General features: G+C 41.6%; 1 protein-coding gene across 4 annotated transcripts in view; it reads right to left on the bottom strand.

Annotated features, from left to right (window-relative positions):
* Positions 1-12235, bottom strand: part of NRXN3 (neurexin 3) — a 1738382-nt gene that overhangs the window by 943822 nt on the left and 782325 nt on the right. For all 4 annotated transcript variants that reach the window (XM_010844398.1, XM_010844399.1, XM_010844400.1 and 1 more), the window contains 3 exons: positions 5220-5601; positions 4113-4303; positions 3164-3337 (listed from right to left, as the gene is read on the bottom strand). In XM_010844398.1, the coding sequence (XP_010842700.1) occupies positions 3164-3337; positions 4113-4303; positions 5220-5601 (747 nt within the window). The remainder of the gene's footprint in view (positions 1-3163; positions 3338-4112; positions 4304-5219; positions 5602-12235) is intronic.

Genomic DNA, 12235 nt, shown 5'->3' with positions numbered 1-12235 from the left:
AAAATAAAAATCTAATTCAGGATTTGTTTTTCTCTCTTATTATAAACAATTGAGTGCCAAAGAGTAGTGGATTGATGAATCTTAAAGTAATTTTGGACTCTTTTGGGTTAGATATGATAGGGAAAGTAATACAACTACTACTTAGGGATCTTGAAGGGTCATTACAAATGACTTTGACAAGAACACACAATATACCCTAGCCTGTGTATCCCAGCTATGTAAGAATAAAACACACCCACCATCTTGGCGAGATTCAGGTTTTAGTTCCTTAGTAATGAATCCTTATCCCCTACCTGTTTCCTGTTCTAGGCATAGAAATGACACATCAAGAAATGTGTTCTGTTTCCTGTGACTGCCTAGTTGTCAAAGGCCTTCTTGAGGGTCCCGTACTATGTACAGAGATTCAGGGTGAGGATGGTTCTTTTTCTGGAGTCTTTCCAAGGTTTTGTGCCCCTCATTTCACTCCCCATTATCTTCCACAGTGTTCTAAAAAGCGCCTGGGATCTCTTACAAGGTCTTATTCACAATAGTGCAAACTTCCGATGACAGTAATTTATGCCTTAACCCACTTTTTGGCCATTTTTCCTGGCCCCTTACGCTAATTATCTCAGTCATCTGTGTACAATAAACAAGGGCTTTCTTCCCTGAGTGCTCATCCTCCACTTCCCGCCACCCAGTGGGGCACTCATAATGCACCATGGGTAACCATCATAATTATCTCCATGGCAATAGAGTGCAGTGTTATTAGGCCCATAGGACTTGCCATAGATGTGGGTGATACAGCCATCAAGCCACAGTGTTCAGCTTTGAACAATCACCCATACGCAGAGGAAGGTCAGAACCCATCATCATGCTTGTGATGAGTCATGCCAAACTGCACCTCGAGCTGTAGGTAGGGTCAGGAGCATTTTCTCCCATCAGATGGGCAATTTCTTTTCCCTAATGTTCCCATGACTTCCCCTAAAGCTCTCTTACATGGGGTCCATTCCACCTTTGCACTATATATTTTTATCCACTTTTATAAAGGTTGGTTTAGACTTTCTTTTAATCCAGTGCTACAACTTTACCTCCTCATACCCCAATTTTTATACTCTATAGAACCATGCCTCCAATACAGTAGCCATAGATGCAAATGGCTATTGGGTACCTTAAAGGTATGTGGTCTGCACTGAGTACAAAATACACATTTGATTTTGAAGGTTCAATATGAAACTTAAAATGTCTTACTAAAAATGTTAAATCGATTATATGTTGAAAAGATAATATTTTGGATATTCTTGGATAAGTTAAACTATAAAATTAAACTTCACCTGTTACTTTTAATCTCTTCTAAATGTAACTACCAGGAAATTTAAAATTACATATGTGACACATTATATTTCTATCAGCCAATGTTGCTATGGAGCTAAATGGATGATTTCTGTTAACCTCGAAATCTGCAGAACTGATGGCACGATAAACATATTTAACATTTGAAGAGTGTTTTGTGCCTCTGAACATGTAATTTTATATTATGATTTGACTGGATATGATTAATCATTCCAGAAAAACTGGAATTCCTGTCATTCCAAAGTCCTAAACTAAGATACTCAATTCCCAAAGAGGGCATCTAGTTCAGGATTTCCCTTAATACCTAAAGGAACTAAGAGCAGGCCAATAGGACAAAAACTCTTGAGTGAAATTAGGCATTTTCAGGAGAAGAAGGCAAAGTGGCTACTTTAAATGGTTGGTGATACCCAACTTCCTGTCTGCCCATACACACACACTGTATTTGGCCAACAGAATTTAAGAAATATTTCTGGCTAAAAGACAACTGGAAGGGTTATAGGGACAATAAGCCTTATCACTAGGCAAAATGGCAATGAGAAGCTGACTCTCAGGTGAAGGGAAACGATTTCCATGCCACAGATCAGTCTGGGAAGTTGATCAGGAACTTCTTATTAAAGGTGCTTCTAGACGGCAAGTGAAGGATTGAAGCTGATGAAAAACAGGAGTAATAAATGAAGCTGAACAGTTAGGAGATGAACGAACAGGTTTGATGTGGTAAATTAATGAGGGATACAAGAAAACACAATATATGGCACAAAAGACCATGTCGCTCAACCAGACAAAAGAACACAAGGGCCCTGGTGACTGGTCGGATCATCCTCTTGGACTCTTAAGTTAGATTTGAGTCACCTTTTCAACCTACGCAAGGAGGCTGGGGAAGGCTGAGAATGTCTGCTATCCCCTGCTGGTTAAAATGAGATGGGTTTTATTGCCAAGAACTGATTGGACTCAAAAGACCTATAAAATTCTGTTAATATCTCAAGAGACAGTGTATTACCTACAGAAATAGGCTGAGCATGGTTTGTTGTGCCGCATGGGTGGGCATGCAATGCTATTATATGTCTCAGATGAGATAAAATTCGTAAATGATAATCCTACCACTTATTGAGTACCTACTATGTATGTACCAGGCATTCTACATTTAACTCTGACTTACATATATTACCTTCCAAGACACGTTTTATTGTCCCATTCTACAGATGAGGAGACATAGTTCGGAAAGGTTAATTAACGTGCCACAAGCCACACAGCTGACAAGAACTACTACTTGGACCTAAATCCAGATCTTTACAACATCAAAGCCCATGCTGTTCCACTCCACCACACTGAGAAACTGCCTAAGGATGCCTGACACCTAGTAAGTACTCAATAACTGTTCCTTCCCTTCCCCCATCGAGGCATTCTGACACCATTTTCCTACCTCCCGCTCAGTCTGCATTAAATAATGCAGCCACTGTTGGTGACATACTTTTTATTCACGGTGATACCCATACAGAAGTCCCCGGTTTGTGACTCCTCATGTACTCAGATATCAAGTAAAAGTCCCTGATACCTTTTCAGCCATGCAGGAAGCAAAGACACGAGTCAGGAGAAGCCTGATGTCTGTGCCAGGAACGGTCCTCTATGGCAAGGTGACACTGAGCAGACATGTGCCAACATGCATTCCCGGAGCCTGAGGCACATGTCTTGACACACTCAGCCAGAGACAAGAGGATACCGATGGTGATGCAGGGTCAGACGGGGAAGGAGATGGAAGGTAAACTGAGGAAGGAGCACTGGCAGAGGCAGCAAAGAGGCTTGCAACAAGGCTGCAGCTTAAAAAGACAGAGGGTACCTTCACAGCCCCGCTCGATCTGCCCACTGCGATGGAGGGCATCGTTGATGAGGTCTGGCAGGCGCCCATTCAAGTCCACTGATGCCAGGCAGCCCTGGAAGCCATCCCGGGAGGCCACGAGCTTTGGGAGGTTGCTGTACATGCCTTGGGCCAGACCTGCCATGTAGAGGTCACCTGGAAAGGAAAACGGGTAGGAAAAGCAAATGGGTAAAGGGAGCCGTGTCAACGAAAGCCAAGCCCACTCGCCGTTACCCAGGTAACGGTAACACAGCTGGCGGAAACAGCATCCACAAAATTATTGACAGGGTTTCCACACTGTATAAAAAAGAAACTTAACATTTCTTAAGTGTCATTCATTTTATACACATCATCTCACAAATTGTAATCACCATATCCATTCCACGAGGTAGCTATTGTTTCCATTTTATGATGAAGTAAAGATTAACAACATTTTCAACAAAACAACCATTTACTGAGTCCTTTTTATGTGCTTGTTATGAATAATATGCTGAGAATTTTATAGACATTATTTCATCAAAACTCCTAACAGCCCATAAATGTAGTAACAATTATTATCCTCATTTTGAAAAAATAAAGTGTATAGAAGCTGAAAAAAGAATAAAAAATTTTACCGAAGTCACACAGGCAGTAAATGATTTAGCTGAGATTCCAAAACCTATGTGCCTTCCTCTGCATTATGACCTCTCCACGTTTTGTAATTCATCACTCAGTTCCCACACGCCCAAGGTTTACAGGGAAAACAGAGCATTCCTAAGGAGTGGGCAAAGTAAAAACTGAATAAACTGCATTCTGGTATAATTCAGTGTAGTTAAAACAGGATATACATAATGTATCAAAACTGCACGGTGCTCCTAAATTGCAGTTTACTGCCGGGAACAGCCTTTCCACTGAAAGCTCTAAGGAGGATAAACGTCTTTACAAGCTTTACCTTTCAAATCCAGATTCTTGGCGCCATTGATAACTTGAGTGACCACCTTCGTGTCCACTTTCAGGCTGTGGGTGTTACTGTTGTCCCGGGTGATGACGACGTTGTGCCACTGGTTATCATTCAGGGGGCGGTCACTATTGCCTTTGATCACATTGGGGCCATTTCCGAGGTCAAACACGTAGTGTATGTACCTGGGGGAGATCACAAGCACCCAATGACTTGAGATTGCCTGGAGTAGTTTAATGCAGTTTAATGGTAACGTGTACCTAACTGAGACGGGGGTCTTCAAACGCCCCAAGAGAGACTGGCATCATGCAAGGAAAACTAAAGCTTGATTTAAGAATAAAGAATGTGTGCCAAGTCACTTCAGCCGTGCCTGACTCTCTGCGACTCTAAGGACTGTAGCCCGCCAGGCTCCTCTGTCCATGGGCTTCTCCAGGCAAGAATACTGGAGTGGGTTGCCATGCCCTTCTCCAGGGGATCTTAAAGAATAGTCAGATCATATTCCATCAGACTGCATTTTAGTTCTAACTCATTAAATCTATTTAACACTACCAAGTAAAAACCCCGAGTCGCAAAGCACAGCGGCTGGTACACTGAGAAACACTAGGGGGCGACATTGAAATTCACAGTCATTTATGGATCTGTGTTTTGGGTTTTGGTCTCTTTTTTTGCTCTTGTTTTAACTACATTCTAACACTCAGTAGTAAAATATCCTGGACCAAGAACAGCTTTATAAAATTTGCATATATGGGATAACGGTAGTACTGAAAATATCTATATTTCACTTCTTCCCATGAATTTGGTGGCACAGATTTTACTGCCCCACAGCCTATATCCCTGTTTTGCAAAATTAATTCCTTTTTTTCCCATAGGTTTAAAGGACTACATTTCATAATAAAAAGCTTGAGAGTACTGAGTTAGCAGAGGATCTTTCAATAAACTCATGAATTTCTCTCCCTTCCTGCCTTAATCATTACACAGACATTTTTAATCAATGGGGGTGAGAGCATGTATCAGGAATAGAAAGTAGAATGGACAGTCTTTTCATATCCATAGTTTCTGCAGGGCTGGTGTTAAGATACCTAGGCGCTGTCATCCACTTACCCCTTGACTAGTTCAACGGCAATGAAGTCGTTGCCATCACCGCTGTTGAAGAGGATGAAGCCGTCAGCGGAGGTGGTCTTGAACTGAAAGAAGAGGTGCATGGAGGTGTAGGCCTGGAGGGTGGCCAGGCTCAGGTAGCTGCTCTTGGTCTTGAAGGTGACAGGGTCGGCGATGATGTTCCTCAGTCCAAAGCGAGCCTTCAGTTCACAGTAGTCGATGTCTCCGTTTTTGCACAAGTCAATGTAGAGCAGCCCATTGAACATAAGGCTCTGCAAGTGGCCAATGAAACTGGAGGGGACCACGGAGATGTAACGTTTCTCAGTCATGATACCAGTTTCGATGTTGTGGAATTCCAAGCGGGTGTGGTCTCCCACCATCGTACCTGTGAAAAAATCACAAGATGAGATGCAAACGGGAAAAGTGACCCTGTTTTGTCAATAGCATCCTTACGATACTGTGTAGATCTAATTCATCTCTACACAAACATTCAGTTCCAGAAAACAAAATACTCAGTATAGCAGATATCTGACTTGGCTGCAGTGGGCGAGCTGATTACTGGGCCAGTCCAAGTTTTATGCCCTGCACTCCATGCTCTCCTGCAGCTGCACAGAAAGTACCATCTATAGAGGAAGATATGAGATCATGGACAACTCAAGTTAAAGGATGAATCTACTCGTTTGCTCCATTCAGGAAAACAATGGAGTACAAAAACATACTGTAAGAAGAAAAGGTTTTATTTACCCTAACCCTTGTAAAGATAAAATAAGCAAGCCTTAGTCATTCATTACCAAATATTTCTTGGTATCCTAATTCATCACCCAGTGCTTGGGGAAAAGTTTCTATTGTAGAACATATTAATTTTATCTGACTAGCAACTGTCGCTTTTTCTGATAATTACATATAATTTTCCTTTGGGAAGCTACCTTCCCCACTCCACCCTTAAACCACTGGGGCTGGATGAAGGTGACCCCATCACAGCTCCTGAAATAATCAAATTACCCAGTCTGAACCACTCAAGGTATTCTATCCCCCTAGACATAGAGTGTGGTCAGTGGACTAACAAATTGGTCTTCTAAAGCATGCATCTCAATCACACAGTTCACTGAGCCCACCCTTAGAGTTTATTATTCAAAACTCTGGAGTACAGCCCGAGAATCTGCATTCCTAACAAGTTTCAAGGTGCTGATTCTGTGATCAGTCCAGGGACTACACTTAGAACACTGAATTAGCAGCAACCCAACTCACCCCCATGTTTTTGCTGGAACACTTAGGAAAGAGAGATTCTTGGCAAACAAGGCTTGCTGAAGGGGAAAGAAGAAAAGCCAGGGCTGCTGGAGGCCACGATAACTGGGGGGAGAGGGCCTCCCTGGTGAGAGAGCCGACCCAGACGATATCACGAAATGGAGAGAGATGGTTTCTGCAGGGTGATGTCTTTTTAGGACCTGGATCTAGTCAACCAAACCTGGGCTTTTAAAACTATATGGCCATAGATTGCCCTTTATGCTTAAAACATTTGAGTTGGGTGTCTTACACGTGCAACTAAAGACTCTCCAGCTGATACAAATAATCTCTTAGCCCTCTCATTACCTGGTTTACCCAGAAAGAGTGAGTGGCTGGGGCAAGGGCAGTAAGGAGGGCTTGAAATAAATACAAAGAGACAGCACATTTTAGTAACAAAATCAAGGAAAACAGCATTAATGTGGTCAAACTAGAAGGTGGCTCTCTCAACATTTATTTGGGTAAATCATATCAAAATTTAACAAACTGAAAGCCAGATTTATAGTATTCCATCTTAAACATGTGGGACTAACAGCAGTATAGATTGTTACCTTAGTGGGTTATTTCTTCTTTCTTTTTTTTGCTGGGACCTGCCTTATGTTACACTTAGGAAAAGTATTATGTTTGGTTTATTTTGTAACTTCAAGTATTATTGCCTTAATGTCTCTTAACCCTGTTACACGCTGCTTGTAGACATGTTAATATAGTAATACATTTTATGATAAATTGAGTTTAAGGACTACTCTTTTTTGCTAATGTTTTATCATGTATGCATTATTTTGTATATGTACAGGGCAAGTAGGTATATAATTTGATAAAGTTGCAGTTATAAAATATTATTAACAGAAGATGTAAGAAATTTCTGCATGGTCTAAATCTTTGTGTACCTTATTTGTAAATTATTTGCCCTGAAGTTTTAGAAAGTAGTTTCTGATTTTTAAAATTGCTGGATTCATGCAGCCAGCTTTACCGGTTATCAGAGATCAAAGATTGTAAAAATAATACATTTTGTAAATTGTAAGCAAAAAGTAATTTTTATATTATATACTGTCTAATTGTCCATCCTAATTGTCTTTGTTTTCATCTAGTCATGGAGATTCAGTAAATGCCTTGGAACAATATTGAATTCTCTTAGCTTGTGTGTGTTACTTTAATATTTGAACTCAACTGGGATTAGAAGACTATCAAACTATATGTATGTTTCAGGATATTTGACATGCCATTAAAAAAAACAAAAATAAAATAAAATTTAACAAACCAAGTTGTAATACCCCAGAGGCAGAAGGAAGGGAAAGGGAATTCCCTCTTCCTTCTTTCTCCTGTTATGACCTTCCACTTTGAAGAAATTTCACTAGCAAGACATACTAGTATCTCTTTATTCCCTCTTTTATAGCTTTCCAGAAAAAGAGAGTGACAAAATCTGAAATATAAGGACCATCTGCAAAGAGAAACCATATGTCCATAGCTCAGCCCCTGGCATGCGCTTTATGGGAACACGCTGCCTTGGGAAACATCAGTTTATGTCACTCATTCATCTGCTGCATGGCTGTTAGAGGAGCAGACGTGCTTCAGGGGAGATTCCCACTCCAGTCCTGAATCAGCGTGCTAGAGGGCAATTCTAATTCTGAAATCCAGTACATGTAAACCACATATTTCAACATCAGTGCTCTCACTAATAAAAATCAAAGTTCATTTCTGCCAGACTAGCATTTGTTTTTCTCAATTGGTGTAGAACTCAGGTGGCAAAGATAAAAGCAGGGGAGGGGATCATATTTTCTTGGGTCCTTAAACTTCAATATCTGGGACCTTCAACCAGATCACACCTTTGGATGCTCAATATTAATTTCAACTCTTTGGGAGCATCCTCAGACCTAGTTGAAAGAATTGTTCATAAGCACAAAAATCAAATTTACATTTTATGAGCTCCTGTGTGGTGTTTTGACAACTAGTGACAAATTGTTCTCCTTATATAAGCAAAAATAAAATGATGATGTTGGTTAACTTAACTATAAAATTGTGATAGGACAAAAATCAAAATGCAACATAAGCCTGCTAACAATTGAATAACTAGAAGAAGGAATTACTGGATAAAATGCTTTAGTACTGAAAACTGGACTGGTCATGAAGATGCAACTAGCATAATCTAAATTCACATGACATAAAACTATGAAGTGATGAAATAAATACCCAATGTCAGTGTGGCCACAGCTGTTCACACCAGGGCTACAGGTGGGGAGCTGGGGCTGGATGATGATGCGGAAGGGAAACCATAGCCAATTTCGATGAGGGCCCGGGAAATGAACAGTGATGATGCTAGTCCTCATGCTCATTCTTAGAGTAAAACTTTAGAACAAGAAACATCAGTGATGAGAACTAAGAAGAGATAAAGGGATGATCCCTAGTGAAGACTGGAGTTCTGAAAGGAATCTGAAGAGACGATGACAAGGTCAACTCAGAGTTTTTAGAGAAGTATGGAGAAATCGCAGCTCATGGGGTTGCAAAGAGTCGGACACGACTGAGTGACTGAACTGAACTGATGGATAAATCAGCCTATAGAACTGAGGGGTTAGGAAATTCTACTCTCCAAAACATGAATATCATAAAGCAGGAAAATCATACAGTGTTGCCTGAGAGAGACCGAAGGAAGGTTTGCATAAGTAAGAAAGTGTTTGTTGCTCAATCGTGTCTGACTCTTTCAGACGCCATGGACTATAGCCCACCAGGCTCCTCTGTCCATGGAATTCTCCAGGCAGGAATGCTACAGTGAGCAGCCATTCCCTTAAACAGGGGGATCTTCCTGACCCAGGGATTGAACCCAAGTCTTCTACATTGCAGGCAGATTCTTTTCCATCTGAGCCACCAGAGAAACCCTGTAAGTAAGGAAAAGAAGGCTAACTTTGAGAGCTTAGGCCAGGGATACAAACAGATTTAAAATTTAGGATAACTCAGAGAGCTTCAGCTAGAAGTTGGTGGGGTTAGGAGAGACAAGGGAGTGAAGAAGGTGACATGGGACCAAATTAGAAAATCTGCTGCTGTATTTAAAATGAATAACAACAACCTAGTATATAACACAGGGAACTGCGTTCAATACTAGGTAACTAACCGGAAAAAGAATTTGAAAAAGAACAGATACATGTGGAGGTATAATTGAATCACTTTGTTATACACATGAAACTAACACATTTTAAATAAACTATAGTCCAATAAAAAAAAAGTTTTTAAAAATTGAACTGGCTTTACCATGTGCTAAAAGAACTCACTTGGCCACAGATGGATATTCAAAAAAAAAAAAAAAAGAGTGTATGCTGCTGCACCTGGAAAAAGCATTGAGGATATAGCTTAAGTTTGAAACTTGGCCAAACTAAGCAAATAAATGCTTTATAAAAAATCTGTGTATCAGTTCAGTTCACTTACTCAGTAGCGTCTGACTCTTTGCAACCCCATGGACTGCAGCACGCCAGGCTTCCCTGTCCATCACCAACTCCCAGAGCTTACCCAAACTCATGTCCATTGAGTCAGTGATGCCATCCAACCATCTCACCCTCTGTCGTCCCCTTCTCCTCCTGCCTTCACTCTTTCCCAGCATCAGGGTCTTTTCCAGTGAGTCAGTTCATTGCATCAGGTGGCCAAAGTATTGGAGCTTCAGCATCAGTCCTTCCACCACCTAATCAATACTAATAGCTAGGAAACTTTTCACTCATCTCTTTTGAATGCTGTCTGCAAACTGAAACTCCCTCCACTTAAGGTGAGAATACATGCATACTTCACACCAGCTGCTTTCAAATTTCAGAGGAAAGAGGAGTAACTTGAGAGAAAAAAAAAATAGGGAAAAAGCAAGACTACTGAAGAATCCCTATATGCCAGGCACTCTGTAACCACCATCAAATGCCACAATCACACAAAAAAGCTATAGATAGGCATTGCTATATTGCTTCAGAGGTGAGGACACTGTGCTTAGCATTCTAGAGGGAGTTTATCACAGGTCATATAGGTGGTAAATGGTAGACCCCCCAAACTGAACACAGGTGTGTATCATGCTTCCCAAAGCCCATATCTTCTCTTGTACAGATACACTGTTTTGGAGAAAACACTTGACTCATTCCTCACATCAATGTCCAAGAAAAGTTGTAGATGGAATTTAACTGGTAAAATTTCCACACAGAAGTTGCTGCGATGAATTCAAACTCCTTTCCAGGGGCCAAAAATTGTAACATCATCCATCTAACTCACAAGACTCTTGAGAGTTTCTTGGACTGCAAGGAGATCCAACCAGTCCATCCTAAAGGAAATCAGTCCTGAATACTCATTGGAAGGACTGATGCTGAAGCTGAAACTCCCAATACTTTGGCCACCTGATGCGAAGAACTGACTCATTGGAAAAGAGTGGGGAAAACAGAAGGCAGGAGAAGGGGACGACAGTAGATGAGATGGCTGGATGGCATCACCAACTCAAGGACATGAGTTTGGGTAAGCTCTGGGAATTGGCGATGGACAGGAGGCCTGGCATGCTGTGGTCTATAGGGTTGCAAGGAGTCAGACAGGACTGAGCAGCTGAACTGAACTGAGCTCAATGTATTCCTTACCTTTCCCAGGATAGGCATGCTTCCCTGGCTCCTGTTCACGTACTCACTGCCATAGTTCACCATTGGCCAGCGAGCAGTTTACAGACGAGCCCTCAGAGTACAGGAGTTTGTTGAGAGCATAAACCTACTGAAAATTTTAGCCAAGTTCAAGCTGTAACTTTCCACAAGTGGATGAACATGTAAGCTCTGAGGCTTGACTGCCTGGGTTACATAACTTTCCTGTGGCTCAGTTTCCCTGTGAAATCAGCATGAAGTTATCAGGAAGAAATGTATCAGTACGTATAAAGGACAGAACACAGTCCATTAGCTATGAACTAATTACACATCTTTCCTTTTTCCCTTTTCTCTGACGTCTACTAAGAATTTCCTGGAGACCTCACTTATTGCTTTCTCTCTTTTACCAGAACACAAGCTCTTTGTAAGGAGGGGCCACTCCTTGCCTCTTCCGTGTGCCCCACACTGGTGGAGGGGCTGGAGCACAGCAAGCACCCCTCACGTCTGGGGAAGGAGGGTGCATGTGAGACATCTGCTTTGGAGTCAGCCTTAAGAGTTGGCCAACACTGACAGCAAAGAAATAATGGGAGAGGCTTGACCACCCACGCCCACCGATGGGGAGAGAGAAGTTAAGAAAACAAAGGCTTATAAAGCTTAGTAAAGAATGCACATTTTGCCCACAATCCTCCAGCTCTACCACTCTCACATCCTTTTCTCCATGTTATATCAACATTTTTCAAGAGTATATGCTGTGAAATGCTTTCAGTTCAGTTCAGTTGCTCAGTCATGTCTGACTCTTTGTGACCCCATGGACTGCAGCACGCCAATCTTCCCTGTCCATCACCAACTCCCAAACTCATGTCCATTGAGTTGGTGATGCCAACCAACCATCTCATCCTCTGCTGTCCCCTTCTTCTCCTGCCTTCAATCTTTCCCAGCATCAGCATCTTTTCAAATGAGTCAGTTCTTCACGTCAAGTGGCCAAAGTATTGGAGTTTCAGCTTCAGCGTCAGTCCTTCCAATGAACACCCAGGACTGATCTCCTTTAGAATGGACTGGTTGGATCTCCTTGCAGTCCAAGGGACTCTCAAGAGTCTTCTCCAACACCACAGTTCTAAAGCATCAATTCTTCGGTGCTCAGCTTTCTTCACAGTCCAACTC

The sequence above is a fragment of the Bison bison genome, unplaced genomic scaffold (assembly GCF_000754665.1).
Source record: "Bison bison bison isolate TAMUID 2011002044 unplaced genomic scaffold, Bison_UMD1.0 scf7180017864201, whole genome shotgun sequence".
NCBI lineage: Eukaryota > Metazoa > Chordata > Mammalia > Artiodactyla > Bovidae > Bison > Bison bison.
This window is presented reverse-complemented; position numbering and strand designations above follow the sequence as displayed.